General features: G+C 39.8%; 1 protein-coding gene across 2 annotated transcripts in view; it reads right to left on the bottom strand.

The window, feature by feature from the left end:
- gabra3 (gamma-aminobutyric acid type A receptor subunit alpha3) overlaps nt 1-26418 on the bottom strand; it is a 97177-nt gene that overhangs the window by 62039 nt on the left and 8720 nt on the right. For both annotated transcript variants that reach the window (XM_069146869.1, XM_069146870.1), the window contains exon 2: nt 5452-5559. In XM_069146869.1, coding sequence (XP_069002970.1) covers nt 5452-5537 — 86 coding nt within the window. In that variant the 5' untranslated portion in view covers nt 5538-5559. The remainder of the gene's footprint in view (nt 1-5451; nt 5560-26418) is intronic.

The raw sequence follows: 26418 nt of genomic DNA, 5'->3' as shown, positions 1-26418 counted from the left end.
TTTAATGAGAGAAGTTGAAAGGGAGTCTATCGAGGCAAAGCCTTTTTGAAGCCAACCCCTCATGGCATGCAGTGGTATTGCAGTTTAAGACAGTTCAGCCTCATTTTTTAGACGTGGATGCTACGTTCACTTTTCAATACAGTAAACTTTTTATTCAATACTTTTCAAAAAAAAGTTTTACTTACAAACTTGATATTTGATTGCAGTGTAAGAAATTTGCTCTCAAATTCGTCTTCTAAAACTTGCACAAAAAAAGACCCAAAACTGCCACCATTCTTTATCCTTACATTTCACAAATAGATATATGGAATCTTCAAGCAGGTTCAATTTTTTAACAAGAAAAAAAAAAACCTATGTATGTAATCTTGAGCAGCAGAAAATGTTCAGTTTGTGTAAGACTGTTCAGCTGCTTTGAGTTTTCAGCAAAAGGGAAAGGAGTTCTGATTTAAATACTCGTCACAAACACATTTTTAGCAGTATTTATGATTACTGTTATATCAACAGCAATACAAAAATGTAATGCATGCAGTTTGATGGAAGAACCACATTGAAAGCCCCTGTCAATCAGAAAAAGGTGACTTCTTCTCTGTGTAATTGCAGTGACACTCTCCATGAACAGCCATTCCAACCCTTTTGTTAGTCTGCATGACATTTTCAAAGGCAGCGTTAGATTCAAGGATTTTAATCTGTATTGAACGGCTTGTTTATCCGTAGCTTTACCGACTCAGATTGAACTTCAGAGGGAGTCGGGGGTGGATGTTGCTGGTGGCGAATAATAAGGGATCTACTGAAATTATTGTTTCATATACAGTGCTCCCTAGAAAGTGAGTCAGAGCCATCCCCCCCCTCCAAAAAAAAAAAAGATACTGCTTGAGTAATGTTAGAACAACAAAAACACAATTTGATCTAAGAATTTCATGGACTTGTAATATCTTGAGGGGTTGTTTTCTGAGGCATCAGACATTAGTGGCATTTGTGTATTTTCAGGACTTAGTGGTTGGTGTTCAGTGTGCAGACAGTTTCTGGAAAATCCATTCCTGCTTCATTTTGATTCATGCCTGCTGGGGATGTCTGCTAATTGGTTACTTTGAAGATCATTGGTCAGATCCTCACTATATCAACAGAAAAATGACTCAACCTCAAAAGTAATTAGGGCCAGATCAATGAAATGTAACAGAATTCGAGCCGGTGGACGGACCCTGGTTTCAAATTACACTATTATGTACCGCCACGAGCATGATTTCTCTACTTGTTCACAGCTAGTCTGCACTTCAGGAGATCAAGCTTTTCCAAGTCAGTGACTTGACATAGCAACTACTTTATAAATAGATTATCGACAAGAACTTGAGGTAATTAGAAAACAGATTAATAAAACTTCAAAATAATCAAGAGTGCTGGAAGAAGGAAGAAGAACTGAACTAAAAGAAAGTTATTCCTTTTTTGTGAGTGTAGATTTTATTTTCAAGGTTATCGCTTCCCATCAGTTATGAGAATTTTACTCACCAGCTTAGCAGCTAAAATGAGCTGCAGATGGTCCACCATGGCAAACATGAGCAGTTAGACAGGTGAAACGGTTTAATTTATTATCCTTTTATCTCATTTGTTAGTCAAAGTTGCATGGGTTTACCTGACCAACTATTTTAGGCATCATTTAAATCTTGGAGGCAGTTTGTTGTTCCATTTTGATTTATGGTCCTGCACTAATGCTGCATGCAAATGGGGTCTTATCTACAATTTTACACGAGAAGAGTCCATGTGAACGCTGCAACGCACAGTTGTGTCTTGTTTGCTGGCATTTAAGGAAATGGCGGAGGCCTTGGAAGTACATTTTTTTGTTGGATGTTAAGCCAATATGTTGTAAGTTTAGTCATTTAGATTTTGCCTTCATAGCTTGGATAATAGCCTACATCTGAGGAAAATGTTGATCCTTCCAACAAGCTCATCTTTTCCCTCTGTGCCTTTGCAAGTTACACGCCAGTTTGCTTGCTAAATTGTTAGCCTCTGTAGCTCCTAGACGCCGTCTTATGTGATCTTAAGGCTTAACCACTTGAATGCCAAGCATATGGTGCACACACCTTCCCTTGTTGTAACCACAAGTTCCATTTGAAGGCATCCCTATTGTGTTTGCATGCAGTTCTCCAAAGCTACTGATAAATATACCATTGACCTGTCTTGCTGCTCTACGTCCATAGACTCAACTGTATAAATAATAAGGGTAAGGAGTCAAATTATACAATCCCACATGGGCCAACTAGTAAAAAGAAAAAACGATTTTTCATCAAAAGCAGCTGTATGTAATGGGGAAATCTTGACTGCTAAATTCTGATTTGAGATTAATTAAAGCCTCTGAACCTTTGACTTTCTGTTCTTTGGTAGAAACTATTTGCTGCTCATTCAATCAGCAAAGTGGTTCAGCCATGAATACATTACCCTTGTCCGGACCTGTGACACATTAACCTTGACAACACTACCGAAACAAAATGTTATCTGTTGACCAGGTCACATCTCAAAGTGAAACCCCTCGCTGCCACGCTGTGAATAATTCATGTGAGACGGGCTGAGAAAGCCAAGTAGAGCTAACTTCAGGGCCAATCTATAGGGAACATGTACATACAGCACTCTCATGCTTATAGCTATTGAATATGTGCCACGTTCGCCAGAAGCTTTGCAATAGATTGCAAACAAAATAGACAACAAAACGGCCTGACCGTCCACACTTGTTAAGTGTTGACAATATAAGGAGGAGGCGGGGCTGCGAAATAAAGGATTCGTGGCCCGTTGCCTCAGCACAGCCTTCTCATTCATATGTGGTACATGGATTGCCGGGAATAATAGCTTAATCATGCCTCGTATTTCAGCGTGCGGGAAATGAGAAAATTTGGTGCTGTGCAGAATGACAGACCCTTATATGGAGGATTTGTCTGTTACACCTTAATCCATCAGGAAAGTCTCCTGCCTCAACTGTAGTAAAGCCGATTTGGAGCTTGCCGATGGCATCGGTGGGCATCAGGGAGGTGGCACTTCTCAGAGAGAAACAGCTCTGCTGATATGCAGATATTCTGGGAGAATGTGCACGCTGACGGACGGAGGATTATTCCCAAACTTTACAGTTAACGTATACGTTTACTCTCAGATGCAAAAATTCAAGAGAAATTTCTCGAGAAGCACCACGTAGAAGCGTCTTTCCTCAAATGAATAAATGAGAAGCCTCATTTAGTACAACTTAAACTGAACAAAATGTGTGAAGCTGTGAAAGGACACTGCACATGTGCGCCACATCTCAATTAATTGGAGAATGATTGATATTTGAATTCCCCTTTATTTTATTTATTCACATCCTGAATACTAATTCTAAGAAATTCTCTGTTCAGTCCTCTTTTTCTGGCCTCACGCTGAAGGATCACACCAAGGTCAGGCTGCAAGCAGTTTTGTAATTTTTGTTCTATGAATATATTTATGAGCTATCAACTAATTTTTGTTTTAGTGAATAAGGGGCAGGTTTGGACACTTTCAGGGATTCATCACTCATTACATTTTGTCAAACTGGCACCTTTACAAAAAAGGCTAATAGAAATGGGTGTTAGTCTTTGATATTGAATTAAAAATAAGAATGGATGAATCTCTGCCAAGTTCTGCAGGTACAGGGAGAATTTGTTTTGTGTCTGTCCTAGAATTAGCCGAGTTCAGTCAGAAGAAGCGAGTTTACCAGACTGCAGCCCACTCCTCATCTCTGTTTGAAGCAGGCGTTTCGAGGTTACATTAGCCACTACTGGAGCAACACACTTGAATTGGTCCAGTTGAATTGCAGTGTGGGTAATGTAGTTTTGATGATGAAGCATGTGTCCAATAAAGAACAGATGTAGGTGACATCTGGTTCTGTTGCACATATTTTTTAAACTGTCCTTTATAAGTAAGACCTGAAACCACCAGTCAATTAACCACTAGTTAATTGACAGAAATTTATTGTTAACCTCAATCAAATTAATTCATTTATTAAAGCAAAAAGTACAAACATTAGTTGGTGTAATTTTATCAACTGTGAATATTTGAAAGTTTCAATAATGATCTGGTGGTAATCTGAATATTTTTGGATTTAAGTCAATTATTTGATCATGTCAATTTGGGCTTTGGGTAATTGTGATGGCCATTTGACATAATTTATGTCAGGCAATTAACTGACAATCTGAAAAAAATATTGGCTGATGATTTGATTATAGGAATAATCTCTTAAATTAGCTGTCCTTGTGAGATATTAATATTTTAAGATTTCTCTTCTTTGGATCCAATGCCCTGACCTAGAAGTACACAAAATGATGTGTGTAGCCAACACACATCCTGCATTTGTAGGTTTGTCTGTCTGTTCAGAGGATTTACATCCACCCACAAGCTACCCTGGAAAGGTACAGTAAAGCCAGGGCACATATTCTTGTAATACATCTCTTGGCAGGTTTGGCCAGCACCTTCTCCTAGCCACATATTTCTATTTAATATATGTAATTACAAGCACTGTGTGCTCCTAATAAGGAAGGAGAGCCAAGTGGCACAATGACAAAGCAAACTGGGTTAATCCCTGTCACAGTGTTCTGATTTCCTTCCTTCTTCCAGGTTCGGTGAGCCTCTACCAGTGTGCAAAACCTTAAAGTGATTTACACTCGGTTGTGTCTCGCCTGCCACAATATCCCACCTTATCAACAATGCTAACATGGCAACCAGTGCAATCTCTTGGTTTGAAATTACAAGGAGTGTGATTAAATTGACTCCTGGACATGTCGGAGTTTTCTTCTTTTTCGCTGACTCGGACACGCAGACTGAAAAATGTGCCCAGGATGCAGGAGTGAAAATGCTGTGAATGGACAATCATAGCTGTGGTGTGCTGCACAATGCAAATTAATTCATCAGTCAGTAAAAAAATCTTGACATGAGCTCATTTAAATGGGAGGAGAGGTTCACTTTAAATTGACTAATTTTTTTGGAGGGGGGAGCCAGGGGTGGGGGGGAGTGGGGGGAGGGAGTGTGTAATTGAGGACAAGGTGCCATGTGTTCTATTTTAATTCTGAATGGAATAAAGTGAAATGAAAGTCACAGAGCCTGCCAGGACGTCCTTGAGTGCAATCCTCTCCCTGATCATTTGTTGCTAACAGTTTTTTTTTCCCTTTGCACATTTCCAGACTTGTTATTTCATTTGACAAACTGACAGTCACAGCTGAGGCCATCACAAAAAAAGTACTTCTTGCTTTTGTTTCTGCTTCCAACATCGATTCACTTCAGCTTCTAATGGTGTTGGTTAGATTATATTGTCTACTGCAGCAGCCAGCCTGATTGATACAGTTATTATACAAAAGAAATCAACAGGAGAGACTGAGTCAGAGGAATGAACTGAGAGAAAGGAAGATGGTAAACAGCAAACAGTAGGCTCGGAGGTGTTATAGAGTGTACTGGGTGTTGTCGTACCTGGCTTGAGGAAGGAGGTTGAGCAGCAGGAGGAGGATCCACAAGCCCAAGTCCAGTGATTTAGGCTTCCAAAGTGCAGCAGCCATATCAGTATAAAACCGTGGAGTCCTGCAGAAAAGACAGGAGTGGTTTGACACAGTGATAATAAAATGTTTATAGCTGAATAGGCAAATATAGAAGTGATCAACTGGTTTACATCATTTCTATACATCTATCAATTATAGTGTGTCAACCTGCGTAGCCTCCACTTGGCTCCTCTTCCGTTTCTTTCTTTATAAGTTTGATTTATGGGATGATTAAGGTTTGTTTGCTCTTAAACTGACACTGACATTTTTTATAACACAATACCACAGCCCATCATATTGCGAGTCTTTTTTTATTAAGTAACATGAATCAAAAGGTGGTTTACTTCCCTACAATGTGGGGGAAAAAAACTACATCTGTTTTGTGGCCCTAAGAAGAGGATAGATTTTCTCTTTGCTTGAGAAAGGGTGGTCTGGCTTATTTGGCAGAGCAGGAGACAGTAATCCTGCGCCTCGGGGATATTTATTTTCCTCATCACATTCAAACAAGTAGCACTGATAAGTACGTTTTCAAAATCACAACATGTGGATCTAATTAGTGACTGAACATTGTGTTTTGTTTTTTTTCACAAGCCAACACAGTTATTTTTAATCTGAACAGAAAGCAGAGCAGCAGTGAAGATAAATGTGTTAATAACGTCTGCTCGTAACAATGATCTGTACTGCACATCCACGGGTGATCTGAACTCTCACACTTCATCTGTGTGCACGTAAAACCAAACCGCTTTGTGTTTAAAATGAGAGCTTTATACTGGCTTCGCAGTGTAAGAGCACACACAGCTGTGTCCGTCACACACACACATACATCAGTGAGGATTGGACTCTGACTATTTTTGGACAGTAATTATGTTGGGTTATTAGGATATTTGCTGGCCCTCTGTTTGGGACATCTGCCTGGAGGAGGTCCCCTCTGAGTGTCCAGCTGCAGATCCAAAACAAGTCTGAATAGTGATTCGAGTTGCACATACAGCTCTGGAAAAAATTAAGAGACCACTTCAAAATTATCAGTTTTTCTGGTTTTACTATTTATTGGTATGCGTTTGAGTAAAATGAAAATTTTTGTTTTATTCTATAAACTTCTTTCAACATTTCTCTTAAATTTCAAATAAAAATATTGCCATTTAGAGCATTTATTTTCAGAAAATGACAACTGGTCAAAATAACACAAAATATGCCGTGTTTTCAGATCTCGAATAATGCAAAGAAAACAAGTTCATACTGATTTATCACAATAAACACAATACTAATGTTTTAACTTGGGAAGAGTTCAGAAATCAATATTTAGTGGAATAACCTTGATTTACAATCACAGCTTTCATGTGTCTTGGCATGTCCTCCACCAATCTTTCACGTTGCTGTTGGGGGACTTTATGCCACTCCTGGCGCAAAAATTCAAGCAGCTCGGCTTTGTTTGATGGCTTGTGACCATCCATCTTCCTCTTGATCACGTTCCACAGGTTTTCAAAGGGATTCAGGTCTGGAGATTGGGCTAGCCATGACAGGGTCCTGAGCCGGTGGTCCTTCATCCACACCTTCACTGACCTGGGTGTGTAGCATGGAGCATTGTCCTGCTGGAAGAACTACTCCTCAGAGTTGGGGAACATCGTCAGAGCAGAAGGAAGCAAGTTTTCTTCCAGGACAACTTTGTACTTGGCTTGATTCATGCGTCCGTCACAAAGACAAAGCAGCCCGATTCCAGCCTTGGTGAAACACCCCCAGATCATCACCGATCCTCCACCAAATTTCACAGTAGGTGCGAGACACTGTGGCTCGTAGGCCTCTCCAGGTCTCTGTCTAACCATTAGACAACCAGGTGTTGGGCAAAGCTGAAAATTGTACTCATCAGAGAAGATGACCTTACTCCAGTCCCCTATGGTCCAATCCTTATGGTCTTTTGGAAACCTCAGCCTGGCTCTTCTTTGCTTCTCATTGATGAAGGGCTTTTTTTGTAGCTTTGTATGACTTCAGCCGCCCCTAAGAGCCTGTTTCTAACCATCCTCGCCGTGCACTTCACCCCAGCTGCCATTTGCCGTTCTTTTTGGAGGTCACTTGATGTCATCCTACGGTTGTTGAGTGACATTCGAATGAGTTGGCAGTCATCCCAGTGAGTGGAGAGTCGTTTTCGTCCTCTGCCGGTCTGTAGCTTTGTTGTCCCTAATGTCTGCTGCTTGACCTCGTTCTTATGAACCGCCGTCTTTGAAATTTTAAGGATGGAAGCAACCTGACGCTCACTGTATCCCTCTGCCAGTAAAACCAGAATTGAACCCTTCTTTTCCTCACTCAAAACTTTTTTTAACTCTTTTGGCATGGTGAATAGTCACTTTTTAAAAAAAAATTCCAATTACGTTTGAGGTACTACTAGCACTGTTTCTGCCATCCAGCTGGTCCTATTGCAAGAGGATAGTGAAGACCACAGCACTGGTTTTTATACTTTTCTTCATTAAATAAGATTTGGTTCAGGTGATCACCTAATCAGTACCTCATTAAGTAGAATCAGGTGTGCCTGTATTGGAATTCAACAGACACTAGAATGGAATGGCTGCCATACAGGTAGAGATGCTGATTTAACCCTCCCGTTGTCCTTGGGTCAAAATGAGCCGCAGCTGTGTTCAACCAAGTTCTATTTTATTTTTATATTTTTTGGGATCATTGGTGACAAGGAGATTGTGAGGGTTTATATAAAGAAACCCTCACAGCCTCCTATAAAAATAAAAAATAAAATAGAACTTGGTTGAACACAGCTGCGGGTCATTTTGACCCTAGGACAACGGGAGGGTGAAGAAAAATTTTGAGTGGTCTCTTAATTTTTTTCCAGAGCTGTAAATCATGACCAAGAATTATCAGTTTGACACCAGTATGTACAGTATGTTCGATCTTTTCAATACAATGCTAATGTTTACACAGCGAGAGTTAGGTGCGCATTAACTTGTGTATTTTTTTGGGGGTCTAATTAGTGACCAGACAACATCAGCTTCTTCACAAACAGCTATATGAGCTTCAAAAACATTAGAAAACCTTCACATGCTGTTGGCCTAATTACTGGTTACCTCAGCACATAAAGTGCTCTGTGGCACCATTCATCCTCTCCTCTGTCCTCCTCCACAGGTACTGTAGGGCCTGTTCAACGTCTTCTTAACCAAGTTTGAGATACAGGGCTCATTAGGCTCTGCTGTTACATACCATTAGCATTTCTTTGTAGGTTGTTCAAAACAATTAGCTATCAACACGACGGGACCGAGGGGTCAAAGACGTTGCATTTTTTTCCAGTTTACATCCCACTTGGTCAGCAGGTGTTTGAGAAGTTTCTCATGTTGGATTTTGTGGCACTTGGATATAGCTGTTATCTTTGACTTGTCTAATGTGTGTGTGTGTGTATACACATATATATATGTGTATGTACAGTGGGTACAGAAAGTATTCAGACCCCTTTAAATTTTTCACTCTTTGTTTCATTGCAGCCATTTGCTAAAATCAAAAAAGTTCATTTTATTTCTCATTAATGTACACTCAGCACCCCATCTTGACAGAAAAAAACAGAAATGTAGAAATTTGTGCAAATTTATTAAAAAAGAAAAACTGAAATATCACATGGTCATAAGCATTCAGACCCTTTGCTGTGACACTCATATTTAACTCACATGCTGTCCATTTCTTCTGATCCTCCTTGAGATGGTTCTACTCCTTCATTGGAGTCCAGCTGTGTTTAATTAAACTGATTGGACTTGATTAGGAAAGGCACACACCTGTCTATATAAGACCTCACAGCTCACAGTGCATGTCAGAGCAAATGAGAATCATGAGGTCAAAGGAACTGTCCAAGGAGCTCAGAGACAGAATTGTGGCAAGGCACAGATCTGGCCAAGGTTACAAAATAATTTCTGCAGCACTCAAGGTTCCTAAGAGCACAGTGGCCTCCATAATCCTTAAATGGAAGAAGTTTGGGACGACCAGAACTCTTCCTAGACCTGGCCGTCCAGCCAAACTGAGCAATCATGGGAGAAGAGCCTTGGTGAGAGAGGTAAAGAAGAACCCAAAGATCTCTGTGGCTGAGCTCCAGAGATGCAGTAGGGAGATGGGAGAAAGTTCCACAAAGTCAACTATCACTGCAGCCCTCCACCAGTCGGGGCTTTATGGCAGAGTGGCCCGACAGAAGCCTCTCCTCAGTGCAAGACATATGAAAGCCCGCATAGAGTTTGCCAAAAAACACATGAAGGACTCCCAGACTATGAGAAATAAGATTCTCTGGTCTGATGAGACCAAGATTGAACTTTTTGGCATTAATTCTAAGCGGTATGTGTGGAGAAAACCAGGCACTGCTCATCACCTGCCCAATACAATCCCAACAGTGAAACATGGTGGTGGCAGCATCATGCTATGGGGGTGTTTTTCAGCTGCAGGGACAGGATGACTGGTTGCAATTGAAGGAAAGATGAATGCGGCCAAGTACAGAGATATCCTGGAAGAAAACCTCTTCCAGAGTGCTCTGGACCTCAGACTGGGCCGAAGGTTCACCTTCCAGCAAGACAATGACCCTAAGCACACAGCTAAAATAACAAAGGAGTGGCTTCGGAACAACTCTGTGACCATTCTTGACTGGCCCAGCCAGAGCCCTGACCTAAACCCAATTGAGCATCTCTGGAGAGACCTGAAAATGGCTGTCCACCAACGTTCACCATCCAACCTGACGGAACTGGAGAGGATCTGCAAGGAAGAATGGCAGAGGATCCCCAAATCCAGGTGTGAAAAGCTTGTTGCATCATTCCCAAGAAGACTCGTGGCTGTACTAGCTCAAAAGGGTGCTTCTACTCAATACTGAGCAAAGGGTCTGAATACTTATGACCATGTGATATTTCAGTTTTTCTTTTTTAACAAATTTGCACAAATTTCTACATTTCTGTTTTTTTCTGTCAAGATGGGGTGCTTCGTGTACATTAATGAGAAACAAAATGAACTTTTTTGATTTTAGCAAATGGCTGCAATGAAACAAAGAGTGAAAAATTTAAAGGGGTCTGAAAACTTTCCGTACCCACTGTATATATGTATGTATATATATATGTGTATATATATGTATGTATATATATATGTGTATATATATGTACATGTGTATATGTATATGTATGTATGTATGTATGTGTATATGTATGTATGTATATATATGTGTGTATATATATATGCATGTATATATATATATATATATATATGTGTATGTATGTGTATATATATGTATGTATATATGTGTGTATATATGTGTATATATATATACACAAGTATTAACTAAATGACTAATCACTCAATATCCTCAAACCAAATTAATCTGAATATATATGTACTGTTGTTACTGCACTTTGATTTTGAGTAAATAGCCTTGGACCACACCCCCCCAGATTAATACATGATATAAAACTGAGGAACAAACACATGACACAGCACTACACTGTTCCCTTCTTACACATAGCTGCACTCTCTCGATGTTGCATAGCTTTCTCAGCACTGTTGTTATTAATAATTATTTCAAAAAGGCTGCAGTCCTGCAGTTTTACCGAAAGACTCCATGACCTCTCAATAGAGATAAATGTGCTCTGAAATGGCCATAACTGCTATTGAATGCAGCCTAAAAAGCAGCAGCAAGGTGAGAAGAATGAAGCAAATTAATCGGGTACAGCAGTTACATGACCACTGGAGCGTGAACACACACACGCGCACACGTAGCAGCAGCCGCCATGTTGTACTTTATAGGCTTTTAGTGTGCTTTTGTGAGAGATTCAGCCTCCTTTTATTGCCAGCGCAAAAAGAGGAAGATCAAACACTTTCCTCGGGGGAATCGGTGATGTCTCTGTTACCGAAGAGCACAGATCATTACAGGAGGAGTAAACAAATGAATGGATGTAAAGATATACTTCAGGTTAGTCTGGAAAAAAGGAGCCTGCATTCGTAATGCGCCAAGCCATGACCATGTTCCTACATTTGTGATGGAGCTGGACTGAAACCATTTTGAAGCAGCTGTCTTAATATTGATTGTAGCAGTTGAGCACCAAGCAGAGCTATGATCCACATCGAAGTCTTAACACTGGCAGTGGTGCTCGGGAGACTGAATTACCAGCCAATCATTTCACCGTTTTTTTACATGCTGCATAAATCTTGGCAGTTTGTAACTCAAATTTTCCTAAAACCCCAAACTTTTGAAAACAAAGTCATACTTCATCTCCTACCGCTCGTGGCCTCGTGTGTCAGATTATACAGCTTTACCTGCTCCATGCTCAATAAAACTGCAGTCAACAAAGGGCTGATAAGAAGAAAGAAATGAAGCGAAAGCCTCAAGGCCAAAGTGTTCAGATTGTTTTCAGTGAGACCACTGGCTACTGAATGCAGTCACACTTACAATGATAAATTGTATATCCAGGAGTGCTGAGGTGTTACAGATATAAAGATATTCAATGGTTATTAAGATGCGACTTGGTGTCATCCATTAGTATTTTTATTGTGACTAAAGCTTTAGTTGATGAACACTACAGCTTGATACTTCTTTAACATGGAACAGAAATCAGGATGGTGCCAATAAGTTAGTCAAACATGTGATCCGGGTGTTTTCCAGCCATCACGAGAAGATATATTATCCAGAATTCACAAGTACTCCCATTATTGGGCCGCTTGAGTGGTCACATAAAGAGAAAAATTCTAAATGTAGCCAATTGAATCGAGTGAAGTTCATGCAAATTAGCTGAAATGTTACTTTTCATAATTTCAGCTCTCGTCTCCCTTTCAACAGATGTCACGCTCAAAGGCGAAGCCAAGTCCCAGACTGTGTCAAATTATACCAATCTTGTGTTGCTTAACAAACGCTGGTAAACACAGAGCTGCCGACTGCCATTCCAAGATATTTCTTTTTTTCACCTCCTTTTTGCACATACTGATCTCTTTCCTCTCTTTTGTCTCTGTACACTTTGTGCAATCTGTGTTTTTGTTCAAACTAAGCCCGGATCGTTATCCATTAAAGATTTTATGCTCCCCATAAAAACTAGAGGATGCCCTCCGGTGTCAGAGGTATCATTTCCTTATCTTATAATGTCTGCAATTGCATTGCTAATTTCCTGACGTATATTGCCACCTATTCAAGTCGCTTCCCCTTGTACTCGTCAATGCGTACGTCATCTTTGAAGCTCTAAATGTCCAAGGTGGATAAATCTTATGAAAATACTTCAATATCTCTACGCCCTGAGGTTCAGTCATAACACAGTGTGGTTTCATTACAGATCGTCTTTATAGTTTGTGGTTGGTAAGGAGGAGGATGAGTTCTCATTAAAAAGATGAAGCTCAGACACTCTAATAAGGTGCTCAATAAACAGAAATGGAAGTTTCAAAAGAGCGAATAAAATTGTGTAAAAGTGATTATTTTCATTAGTCAGTCCATAAACTCCATAATCTTTCAAATTTCCTCCAGTACCCCTGTTCTGTAAGTTTCAATCCATATTTCCAATGAGAGCTGCAAGTAAATAATCATCCAGACGGCATATGAGACGTACCGAGTGTCGACAAATTCTTTCAATAAAAAGAGAACTAACAGGCATTAAAAGGGTGGCTGCTGGCTATTGTATACAATTCTGCACCCGATTTACCAATACCTGTCATGCAAATGAGGGGCTCAGCAGTCCCTTGGGCGCAGATTGTGCTTGAAACACAGAATACGAAGGAAAAGCGGGAGAAAAAAAACAAAACATGGTGCTTTTGTTGGCAAATTAAAAATAGCTTGCCTGCGGTGACAGTAGACCTAAAGCACTCTCCATTTCCTGCTCTTCTAACATTTGTTTTAAATTCTGTTGTCAGTTTATTCTCATTTTTTCTTTCTACTGAGCAAGAAAGCATATGTAACGATAGTTTAATCACATCTGACAGAATTAAAAGCTCTGAATGCGTTTAATGCAAGTTAGATGCATAAATCTGACTGGGCGATTTTGCTCGGTGATTTAGTGAGTAATACAGAGAGGACGTGGTAAAATAAGACATGTCAGGCCCTCGTTTCCTTCCAGATAGATGTCAGTCAGAGACTATTTTTTTTAATTTTTTTAATAGTCTGTCAATCACAGCCTAAACAAAACTAGAATTCAAACTGTAATATTCATGTATATAGGTAATGGTATGCAGATAAAGCCCAATGGTGCATTTAATACAAAGTCCAGGATGTTAAGGACCATCTAACAGCCCCAAAGAATGACAGGAGAGCTCATCAGCCAATAAACACTGTTGGCTGCAGTAATTGTTGAATTTAGGACACAGCTCTATAGCCATGTAATCCAAGTGGCTGTTAACTAAAAATAGCCCCAAATCCCGTCACATTTGGTTTGATGTGACGGTCAAGCAATGAGCATCCACCAGTGATCTTTGTGCTCTGTTATCTAAGCACATGCATACAAAAAAATGATTTCAAAGTTGCTTATTTGCAAAATGTTTGAAGGAAACACTGTTGTGACAGGAGGTCAGTCATTTTCTGCAACACAACTTAGGTCGAAGTCGTGAGTTCAAAGCTTCTTTGTGTATTGCAATAGAGGTAATTGCAGCAAAAGCACAGAATTAGAATGCAAATATATAAAAAGGAGAAAAAAAAACAGGTAGTGAGGATGGATTTGTTTTCAAAGCTTCTGCTGCTGCTCCTTCATCTGAAATGCATCATTTAACCACATAACTCTAACAAAGGCTTGAATCCCAACCAGGCATAAAAAAAAGTGATGGATAAATGATTGAAAGAATCACAGTATTGTTATGAATAGTTATAGTACTAATTAACAGTACCAGTATATTTTGCTCATGGTCTGATTGGTTGATGGAAATATTTAGCTGGAGGAAATGGTTTTGATAGTTATCTTAAACAGTACTGAACTTCCCCCCTCCCTCCGCCAGGGACAGCAATTACAATATCCCTGTCAACACATGTTTACATCATAGATTACTTTGTCTCTACTGCTGCAGCTGTAAAATGTGGATAAAAGGCAATATATCGATTTTGTGATATAGATTTTGGATATTGCAATACTGTGATAAAGTATCGGTGTTGTCTCTTCCTGGTTTTAAAGGCTGCATTAGAGTTAAATGATGTCATTTTCTGAATTTACCAGACTGTTCTTTTGTTTTCTTATTGGCTTTTACCCAGTTAGTCATTATATCCGCATTACTGATGATTATTTATCAAAAATCTAATGTGTATATAGTTTATTAAAAGCACTAACAGTCATCCCTACAATATTGTCACAACATTAATAATGGGGTATCTGGTATATGTGAGCTTAAAGTAATAATAAACAATTCAAATAGTTTAAATTGGTTGAAATATGTAAACTCAGTAGTTAAAGATGCCGGAATTGAAAAAAATCTGAAATAGTTCCTCAGCCAAAAGTAATTGATAATTGAAATATTTTATTAACGGTAAAGTTGATGTTACTTTCAAGTTTCTGCAAAGACCTTAACCAGAAACTTCAGGTAAATTGTATATAAAAAAATAAAATAGCAACAACTTTGATATAAGTAATAGTGTTGAAACAACAGTTCATATTGACACATTTGGAACATGGAGGGTGGATCAGTGAGGTCACGTGACAAGGAAGCCGACGTCTGATCAAAAAGTCTTGGAAGCACCATTGTAGATCTCTGATGAGGGAGGAGGACACATTTTCTCTCTGCTGTGGGACTGTGTGCAGCTGCAATATTCTGATCATCAAGCTGTATCTCCACCAAATGATCAATGTGCTGGGCTGGCAGGCAAAACAGCTTCTGCTGGGGCCCGTCACGATTCTGCTACACTCGTGATAATTTGTCAAGATTTAGGTTTGTTCCTCACAGACATGTAATGAGAGTAGAGTGGCTCCAATATGAACACAGCACCACATGACAATAAGCTTCTGTTGCTGTTTTTAGGGCAGACGAAAGATAGATTTCACTCTGTCGTTTCCGTCTTGCTGTGCCAAGACTTGGCTGACTAATCTTCGGAGGGAGCGTTCACAGGTGCCAAAAGAAACGATAAAACTGTAGACTAAAACAGCCCGAGTTGCCCTGATGGTCCAGATTAATCAAAGATAAACATAATTAAAGTCCTCTGAATTTAAGTCACTTGACAAATGTTTTTGTGAGTGCTAAACTTGGCAGGAGTCTAAGGAATTGGTCTCTGACTTGCTGGTTTTTGCCCAGATGTACTTGGAAAAGCTTTCTCTCCTGTCTGCATGCTAACAGGGGCTGAAAGCTGTGCGACATCTTAAAATTTACTAGAGTCCTTTATTAGCATAAAGAAATGAATAAAGAATATACCAGATGGAGTTTTATTTTTGCAGAGACAGATTTGGACTTTTCATGCTGTTTGTGTAAATTTGCATGACAGTAGAGAGGGAATAACGGGAATCTGGTTTTCAAAATGAGGCCAAAGTGGTTGAAAACAAAACACTGTCACAGCCCTAAAACATTTGTAATTTGATGTTCAGAAAGGAACTCAAACCTTCCTTGGATCAAAATGTGAACTGCAAGTGCAAGACGGCGGCCTGCGTACGGTGACTGTACGTGTAAATACGACTTGATACTTGACAAGGCAAAGCTTTCAGCGGCTCTCAAGGAAACCAATGATGAAACAATAACAGAAACTGCAGAGAAGTGCAAATTCCTGTAAGAACCTGCAGGTGCTGTAATGTTCAAACCCGCTAACACGTCACCTCGTATCGCTTTCTGGCCTGTGAGATCTGCTTCGAGTAATTTTTTTTCTTCCCCTTCCACATGTAAAAATGAGGGAGCCGAATGAACTGACTATCAGGAGGACAGTCTAACAGGCCCCTCTGTGTCGGGATTGATTTGACTGAAACCTCCATTCAATATTTCTATCAGCCATCAACAATGCTCAGCTGTCAAGAAGCAAATGGGAGAGATCTATAATGCTTACCCAGTCGAGCACCTTTGCACGCACGGAACGCAGCTGGGTCATTCTCTATGGAGACTGCTGAATCCACAATATTTGATATCCATTTATCAAATCTGCAAAGTGTACGATACTGAAATGACCGGAGTGTGGTACCGACAGAGCTCGACCAACCGTGTTGACACGATAACCCAGATCATTAACCCTCGTGTTGTCCTCGGGTCAAAATGACCCGCAGCTGTGTTCAACCAATTTCTATTTTATTTTCACATTTTTTTTGGGATCATTGGTGACAAGGAGGCTGTGAGGGTTTCTTTAAAGAATGATGACCAATGATCCCAACAAATTTTTAAAAATATAGAAATAAAATAGAACTTGGTTGAACACAGCTGCGGGTCATTTTGACCCAAGGACAACACGAGGGTTAAGGAAAGCTCATATTTCATAGCGAGCACGCCATTGTTCATGAAATATTTTCCACTAATGTTTGACAGGTCACGATCAGTTATTTCTGAAATAATTGCAGCCAGAAGAGTGTAAGCAAGAAAATACCTCCGATACGTACAAAAACACGCTGGAACCGCACATGATTGTAAAGACACGGTAATGGGACCTGCATAATGTTCATTAAGCTGCTGGGAGGAAGAGATTTGATCAGATAAACAGAATAATCATGCAAATCAGCGTGACTTTCACAATTACAGCCAGACTGCTGCAGATGTGCACACGCAAGTCCTGGTGTGGCAGGAGTGATTTTCAAACACTGGAAAGCAGCTGTTAAACCAGGGACAGGGTGCCTGCCTCATAGGGGAGACCTGTCAGAGTTCATCAAGGATTGCCGGTGAACAGCAATACCTTTTCTAGCACTCGCCACCTGTGCACATGTATTACCTCGGGCCTTGTTACACTGTTTGCAGCCCGGCGCCTGAACAGTGCAGACTGCACACATTCACACTTATATTTTACTTTTTTTTTTTTTTTGCCAAATCTCTGTAAAGGCTATGGGCTTAGACAGCTTCACATTTGCATTTCAGAAAGTTGTGTTTAACACAATGGGAGCAAAGTAAAAAGGCCACATGTGAGCAATACACCGACATCTTGTTTCATACTATAGTTTTATGCCCTAAATGTGAAAGGAAGACACAAAATCCCTGAGCTAATGCAGTTTTAACATTAAATAAAGAGAAATAAGAACAATAACATTATTAGCATTGATTCTAAACATGCAGTACACTGTATAGGCTTTAGGGCTAAGAGGGGCAAAAAGATGGGAAAGACCAAATACTAAGAAGTAAAAGTACAATTTATGTTGCCTGGGTGAGTTTGATTCCTTAATATTTTAAATTCAACCAGTGTCCTCGGAAAACTACATTAACTTATTATCTTCGAATATTAACCTGCATGTTAATCTATAAACATGAGCTAGAGAACATTTTGTCTGGGCATCCTGACATTGATTTTCTCAAACAAATTGTATGTTCGTTATCATTTTATGCCAAGTACAGTTATGGCAATAAACATCTAAAATATTTAATTGACAGGTTATTATTCTACATGCTTTTACTTTGAAAACCGTCCTTCTGGCACCATTAGTTCAAATAAATTCCGAGCAAAGAAAATAAGATGTCAAACGAGACATTTGTACAAGGCTTAAGCAGACAAGATTCCCTCAAAGCTGATAGCATTACATGGGCAGCGGAGCAGGGCCCCACATGGAGGGGAAATTAATATCTCACTTCAGACTGTGGCAAGTTGTGCATCTCCTCAACGGATTATGATTACAGCTGGAACAAAGTCTTTGGCCCAGCAGGAGGGGTAGCCAAACTGGCTGACAACCAGAAGAAGTGGACAGCAGAAAGAAGGGATTGGGAAGTGAAATGAACAGTTCACTCTACAGCCTGATTTGATAAATTGGTCCAGCGCTAACAGTGGTTTGGCATTAGGCTGGAGAAGACTTTATTCAGCCTGAGTTAAGTAATATAGGGAGAAGCAATGCTCGTTGTTCAAGATTTTAAGTTTGCACAAACTGCGATTTAATAATTGTTATAGGCAACTGTATGGTGATCTACTACTACGGAGTATTAGGGCCACATTGAGAAAATACAAATAGAAGAGGAAGATTTCTTTTATTTAGCATTTTGACAATAATGTGGAAAGGCAGAGAAAAAAGTCAAAATGTTGAATATAAAGTTAAAATTAGATTTTGAGAATAAAGTTGAAATTTTGTGAATAAAGTTGTTATGTATAAATTATATTTTAAGAATAAGTAAAAATGTTGAGAAACAAAGGTTACTCGTCATAGTAATCAGTTCACATGTGCAGCTTCTTTTTTCTTTCCCCTTCACATAGTGTAATATTTAAAACGGATCTATTCACGTGTAGAAACCAGTGGTGGCAGTTTGAAATCTGATGCTAATGTCTGTGACTGTTTACATTTCTGCTGCTGCTTCCATAAAAACGTCCTTACAGAAAGTTTTGCATTTGCAGTTCATTATCTCTCAGACAGAGCAGCAGCAGAGGGTTTATCAGGAAAGAAAAGATTCCCACTTCTAATATGAATGTAAAATTAGGGACGATGTATTTAAATTAAATGTTAGATTACAGGGATCCCTAATCTGTATTAATGCTATGGCACAAAACCGAGCTGAACATAGTCAGACATGTTTAGTCAATCATTTCACAGTGGTGTTGACACCGCTCAGTTGTTACACGGGTCAGCATAGTAACCCCCTGCTGTGATGATCCTATAGGAATACAAATGAGCGCGGCCCGGCAAAGTATGCAACGGGATACAGCATGCAACTCCTGGACGATGGAGAAAGGGCAAATGAATTGAGATACAATGAAATAGGGTCGACCGCGTATACGAGGTGAGATAATGAATTGAGGCTGGAAGTTTGGACTCTTTGGAAAAACTGATATGTGCCTTCAGCGTTTGTCAAAATCCTGCCCAGTTGTGTCGAAACTAACGCCTGAGAAATTACATTTGAGGTGATGATGCACCCCGCTAACTGGCCCTGGGGAGTTCCTGCATTATTCATATCACAGCATGATCCACTTGCTTGTGTGGCAGTAATTGTTTTATGATTAACATACTGATTGTTTCACTTGATTCATTTTCTGAAGGACCTGATTGGTGGAATGATTTGGTTTGTGAGGTGCTCGGTTGGTTGGCCGCTGTTGGTTGCTAGTATTTTGACATTACATTCAGGAGAACACGTGAACCTATTATGAAAATAAAGAAAAGCTAAAACCTATTAGCTTTAAATGGCTTGCGAGCAGTAAAAAGTTGGATTTCACAGCAGACTCAACACCAGAAACACCTGGAGTGTTTCTCTGAAATGGAAGGTCTTAATATTAGCTCAACTTTTACCCAAGGAATTTCACAATAACGTAAAAAATTGTCTTTACAACCCCCCCCCCCCCCACACACACACACCAAAAAAAACCAACCAAAAAAACCCCAAGGAATAAGCTAACAGCTGTCAGCAAAATAATCATAAATCTTTTAAAAGTCATGGTGACTTTTTGGACTCACTTCATGACTAATTAGCCGTTAAGTCATTTATCTAGCATGAATATCCATCACTCTGCTCCGTACAAACTTTTATCTACCGCTAGACGCTGAGTCACCGCTCCATCAAATTTGTCTCCCAAAAGAACAATGGCGTCACGCCAGAAAGCAATAAATTATGAACAGGGAATCACTTTATACAGATAATTCCTGTTCATTTTTATGTTTCAGGTCCAATAAAGTATATTGCTAACCAGACATTTTAAGACGGGCCCAGGAGCAACAGCAGCTTGACTGTTTAAACTTTCACACCGTCTTATTTTGTTAATGAGCTGAACCATCCGTGTCACATCGGGGTATTCAGGCGCTATCCAAACTACTCTGAACCTACATCTTACCAGTGAACCATTAATTTAACGTACTGCATAGGAGATATTTTAGGAGGTCAGAGGTATCTTTGAGTTTCACTTTGTTTCGCCAATAGGTGTCTTTACTAATTGGTGAAGGACAGAATGGTACCCACAGCCTGTTAAAGGAAAAAAAGAAAAAGAAAAAAAAAAAAAGAAGAGAGGAAAAAAAAAGGTAAAAAGCGGAACATGATAACAGGAACTTTAAGGTCCCCACAACTGAAGCCAACATGAGCTGTATTGTGCCACGTAGGAAAACTCGAATACATCTTCAGCAGCCTTTTAATTGTTGGTCCATTAACCTAGTGTACCCTGACGTAAATCATAGCTTTCTAGGTCATAAAGTGAGTCTGAGAAATGTAACATCATTAATATTTCAATACGAGAGTCCATTCACAAGACTGGCAGATAGTTCTCCACAGTCATCAGTGAAACAGTGTAGGGCATGAAAGGAGGGCACATGGCAAATACTGGATCTGTCTCACTTCATTTTGTCCTCAGTCTTCTGGTTTCGCTAAGATTTAAGACGCACCAGCGCAGGAGCATGAGATGGGCTGTTTATTCTCCGATGGGATTTCCACGTCATTGCCATCCATCAAATGCTCCATATGTCACTTTTTATCTCTACTGTAACAAAGATGGCCTACGCACGAACATGTCAGGTGTGCTGTACCTGCCAAGCTGCAAGGTCTTAGTCTGTCAGTCTGTCGGCTGATTTTTTTGCTTCGGTTCAAGCTGAAATATCTCGACAACTAATGGATGACTTGACATGCAATCTTGTTAAGACGTCTGTGGTCCCTGGAGGATGAAGCCCTGCTGACTTTGGACATCCTTTGGCATTTCTTCTGAATCCCGAGCAGGTCAGAAAGAACAGATTTGTACAGACAGTCTTTGGCTTTTGATGATGAATCCTAATGACTTCTGATCTCCTGTCATTTCCTGCAGCATCACGAGAAGGTTGATAGTCGTGGTTTTGAGGGATATGTCGAACCAGCTATTGAATGGGTTGCCGAAGAGTTTGGCATGTCCCCCTGAGGCTGAATTGGCACTTTGATAATCTGTTGACTTTTTTCTCTAGAGCCACCTACATGTCAAAACATTTCGCTCTCCCATTGCAGCTCACCAGATTCTAGTCAAAAAACGTTCAAGGACGAATATCATCAATCGAGCAATTACATCGTTCCAAATAACTAATTGTAACATTTCTGAATCTGGCCCCGTTTAAACAAACTAAACTAAAGCTACAGTGCTGTAGAACTGAAACCATTTGTTGAGGTCATAAAAGTTAGGTCCTTCAGGGTCGCGGGTCGATCACATATTGGCATAGACCTCAAAGTAAACGGCAACTTTTGCGACCAAAATAAATTCATTAATGTTATGTCCCCTGCTTATTTATTTTTTATCGGAGTCAAATGGGTCTTACAACTTAAAGAGTACGTCTCTGAAGTGGCTTGATCACGAGCCATCGATCACAGTAACAGGCAAAGTATTCACGGGCAGGTTTACGATTCAGTGTAAGTAGGGAGCTATAGTCGTTACTAACATGAATGACAGCTATATAGCCCAACTGTAATTGGAATGCAAGGTTTCACTTTCTGGTAATAGCCATACAAAGAGCAGGAGATTTCAGCACACGCATTCGACTGGCCCAACACAATAATTTAAACCATAAATCAAACATCCATGCCGAGGTTCACCTTGAAACTCTGTAGGCTTGTCTTTGCCACTTTGCCGGAAATTGTGTTGAATGTGCTCTTGTTTCCTATCTAAACAAGGATATACTGTAAGGAGTCAAGGATGTACCGTATAACAATATGATAAATACTATAAGGTGCAGCTGAAACCAGTTTCAAAAGCAACATGCTTGTTTAATTTATTTAAATAAGTTTAATCTGATCTGTTATTATAGTGAAGTTTTATGTGAAAGAAGCTTGCTGACATACATTATACAGGATTGTTTATTATTATACTTAATCAATTTTATGGGAATTCTGCAGTCCTGATGTGTGACAGGTGCTGATATGATGGATTAAAAAGGAATATAGTATTTGCAGCAATAAAAAAAACTTTAAAATTCAACACTTTGCACTGGAACATGGAGAATTGGTATAATATGATACAGTTTAGCCCTTTAAGTAGGTGCTACATGTTATTAGAAATGTTAACATATTGAACAAATGTCATCATTTGACTGAATTTTTATAAAACCTTCGCATATTTGAAGTCATTCAGCCAGATATGCAGGCTTTGGTTCTGCCACAGGCAAGAGTCGGCCACCCATTTTTCCATGTGACACAGAGCGATATTACTGATGGTGTTCTTCCCCGGAGTATATTAGGCTTGCAAGAAATATTTAATCTTATCGCAAGAGCAGATGCGCTGCATTAAAAAAAAAGACCTTACGCTGCAAATGTGGATTCCACAAATCTAGAGACGCACATCAAGTTTCATTACCTTCTTATTATAACACACAGATGGGTGAAAGACACATTTAAATGTGATCCACCAATGTTACCACGGTACATAAACACATGTATATAAATATTTTCAGAGTTTCCAGTCTCCTTCAGCGCTGTAAGTTACCTTCCCCCTGGTCTGAAGGGTGATCAGCTCTGTCTCCGGTGGGATGAGGTGTGTGTGTGACTCCAAACAGAGCTGTGATCTGCTGTGGGTCCTGCTGTGAGTCTCTGTGGAGGAGATGTTTACTGGGGCTTTGTGTGGCCAGTAGGATCCCACTTAGTGTGAATGATGGCAGCTGTGAGGGTGCCTCTGGCAAGTGTGACTCCAACTATGGCTGCTCGGTCTCATGTATCATACAGCACCAGCTGCTCGGGCTGCGGAGCACTCCAGTGGGCATGACTGATTGTGGCTGAGGTAAGCACGTCTCAGGCGAGAAGGATGCTGAACGCAGCAAGGGTGAATACCACTCTGGCTACACTTGTGGCAGATCACCGCAACCATCAGCTCGCTGCGTCTGGCTACTTGAACTGTCACTGCATTAGCCCGAGTGTGGCGAGTGTGACTGAGCATGGGTGACGGCCATAATTGTGGGGGCTGTGTGTGGGCTGCTGCTGCACAGGCTGACAGACTGTGGTGAGAGCGATTCTGGTGATCAAAGCAGCTCTGACTACTGGTGTAGCAAGTTATCACTCTGGTGGAGTTTGCTGGTTGGACAGAGGCTGCGACGAACACAACTACAACAAGTGTGACTGACTGCAGCTGGGGAGAGCGGGACTCAGTTCAGGATTGTTCACGCTACTCTGTTTCAAGCACAAATGGAGTTTGTGACTGATGAGCTCCAGCACTCGTGCATTCTGGACGCCCGCTGCTGAGTGCGTCTCTGGTCGCATATGTGGTCACATACTTCCAAGTTTTTGGTGGTGCAATCAGAGGCAAAGTGGATTTGAAATAAAGAGGATTATTTTGATTAGATATAATAAACATAAATAACTTAAAGTATGTGTACATAGTACACACTATTAACCAGAAGAGGAGGCACAATCACTGTTTTACATCATGTCACTCCAATATCTTTAACTCTGACTTAATCTAACTGACTAGTTAGAAAAGGGGAATTGAACAGTGAATTGATTGCTGTCACATTGAGAGAACATGTTTATTGACTTGAACTCACAATCAACGACGGGTTTAACAGATGTTTGTGCTGCCGGCTCAAAAATATTAAACTAAGCACGTCGTGTTCCAGAATGATACACATCCATTTAAAGTCATACATTTGACTGTTTTCTCCATTGTTTTGTGATCGACTAGAATGAACATTGTACTATGATTCTCAGCATTTGTGAGGAGAATCTGACTCCCATCGAATACTAAATAGTATTAGAGGTTGATGGGGACTTAAAACAGATCACCCTGTCCTTCTCACCGTTTTTTTTTTTTTATTATTATTTGCTGAAGGGCAATCATAATATCGCTTCATAAAGGTCACATCGATACACACAATGACTACCCTTACAGAAAAAAACGTGAATTTTACATGAGCAAAAACTCGTGACCGTGTGACACGTGATTGTGCGCATATGAAACATGTATTTTGCCCATGATAAACGTGGTTTTGGAACATGTTCATGTAATGTGTGAAGGCCATTTAGATTCCTATGTGAAAACCTTTCCACATATTTACTCCATGTTATCATTGTTGCAACATGTGGTAAACGTGGTAAACGTGTCATACCTGTAATCACGTGTCCCATGTGTAAGACATGAGAAACTTGTGTTTTTTCACAACTCATTTCACATATATATAATGTATTTAGTAGCAAATCTCGGAATTTGCTTTACACGCTCTTCAAGGGTATCAATCTTTTAGGAAAATGGTGTATCAATATTGGTCTTGAGATGTAGAATAGTTACTACTTTCAGGTTATCAACTTATAATCATATCTTTAGAGTTTGAGTCATGGTGATGTAATGACTTGTACTGAAATCATCACTCATTATTTTAGCTGTTTTTTTTTTTTTTGTGGTCTCTCATAGGGATGGTAGCTTTCATTTCTTTTGGTACCAGTGATACAAAATAAACTAGTGAGATCACAGTCTGGTCTCAAAATAAACGGCAAGCGATGCTCCAAACAAAGTGGCGAGTGCTTTCAATTCCCGAGGCGCTGCTCAGAATGAATACATTGTTCTTATCATTCTCGACTATCAGTTCAAAGACGTGAACATTTCAAAGTTCTGTGCTCCAGATGAAATGAACGCCTCTTACAGCTGCTGCAATACACAGCAGAAACACCAATATCTGAAATATTAGGGAATATGAAGGCTGTGTAAGACAAAACTCTCCCCCACAGTCCCTGACTAAAATAAAACATGTGGACAATTGTGTGCTGGAGTATTTAATTCTTTATGATTCAGAGGAGAGCCAGGCCAGATCGAGAGAGATATTGTGAGTCCTATTTGTACTTTTCTAGGAGTTTCTGCAGTTTATTGTTGAGTCCTTCATGTCCTACCCGCATGCATTATTTGGCAACGGCAACTTAATGCAGAGTCTGTTCACAACAGAACAGTGTTTTCATCTTTTCCTTCAAATTTTAAGCAATTAAATGCCGCGAAGGAGCTTGTTATCACAAAAAGTACTCAAAAAACAATTATACACGACATACACATTACAAAATAGTAAACCTCAATCAATAGAAAACTCAGCCTGATGAGACCAGAGCAGAAACAATAAATTAGCCAGCTGACAGACAAAACACTCATTGAATATTTTTGTCATTTTGTTAATTATGGGCCAGCATCCCCATTGATACTGTGTTTGAATTGGTGGTGTAGCTCCGGTACTGACAATTTATTTCCGTGCACTTTCTTTGATAAGACTTCAAGGCCAGTAAAGCTCCTAACAATAGCTTCCAGTGAGTTTGTATTCACTGGAGCTGTCCTGCTTTCTTCTTTCTCGCTTCATCCATAATTGAAAACTGGCAAACTTACTTCTTGAAAACTCGGACCGTTACTCGACACACAACACTAAACACGGAGCAAAGGGCCGTTCCACTTTAGTGCATGTGCGCCTATTAGGTAAAATTCAATTCAGTTGGCTACATTGAAAATAGGAGGGAGCACACAGAGACAGGAAGAAGCAATAATAAGACCGAAAGAGAGTTCATATTTGAATTATTATTTTTTTTTTTAAATAATAATTAAGCTTTGAATCCCACTTATTCCTGCATTTTTTTGAGGCCATTACATGGTTAGTGGAAATATAACAAAACTGACTGGGATCTGAGTAAACAAAAAGCCCATTACATGCAGAAACTTCTGTGGAATATGGAATTGTAAACAAAATATTTATAGTTCATTTAATAAATTATTATGATCTGACTGAAATTGTAAGGCAAATAGGGAATATATTAAGATAATGCAAGATGATGCATGATATACAACATATATAAGGATAACAACTGATCAGAAACAAACAACTAGTTGAAGAGACATTATAGTGGCTACTAACTGGAAGGAAATGATCAGCCAGCGATGGGAGCACCACAGCAGGGACCGGAAAGAAGTAGATAGATAGATATTTACTTTATTAATCCCACAAGGGGAAATTGTTTTGCTACA

Source organism: Embiotoca jacksoni, unplaced genomic scaffold, assembly GCF_022577435.1.
Source record: "Embiotoca jacksoni isolate LCO1_2020_lvr unplaced genomic scaffold, fEmbJac1.0.p SCAF_13, whole genome shotgun sequence".
NCBI classification, from domain to species: Eukaryota; Metazoa; Chordata; class Actinopteri; family Embiotocidae; genus Embiotoca; species Embiotoca jacksoni.
The sequence above is the reverse complement of the archived record's forward strand: the minus strand, read 5'-3'. Positions and strand labels throughout refer to the sequence as shown.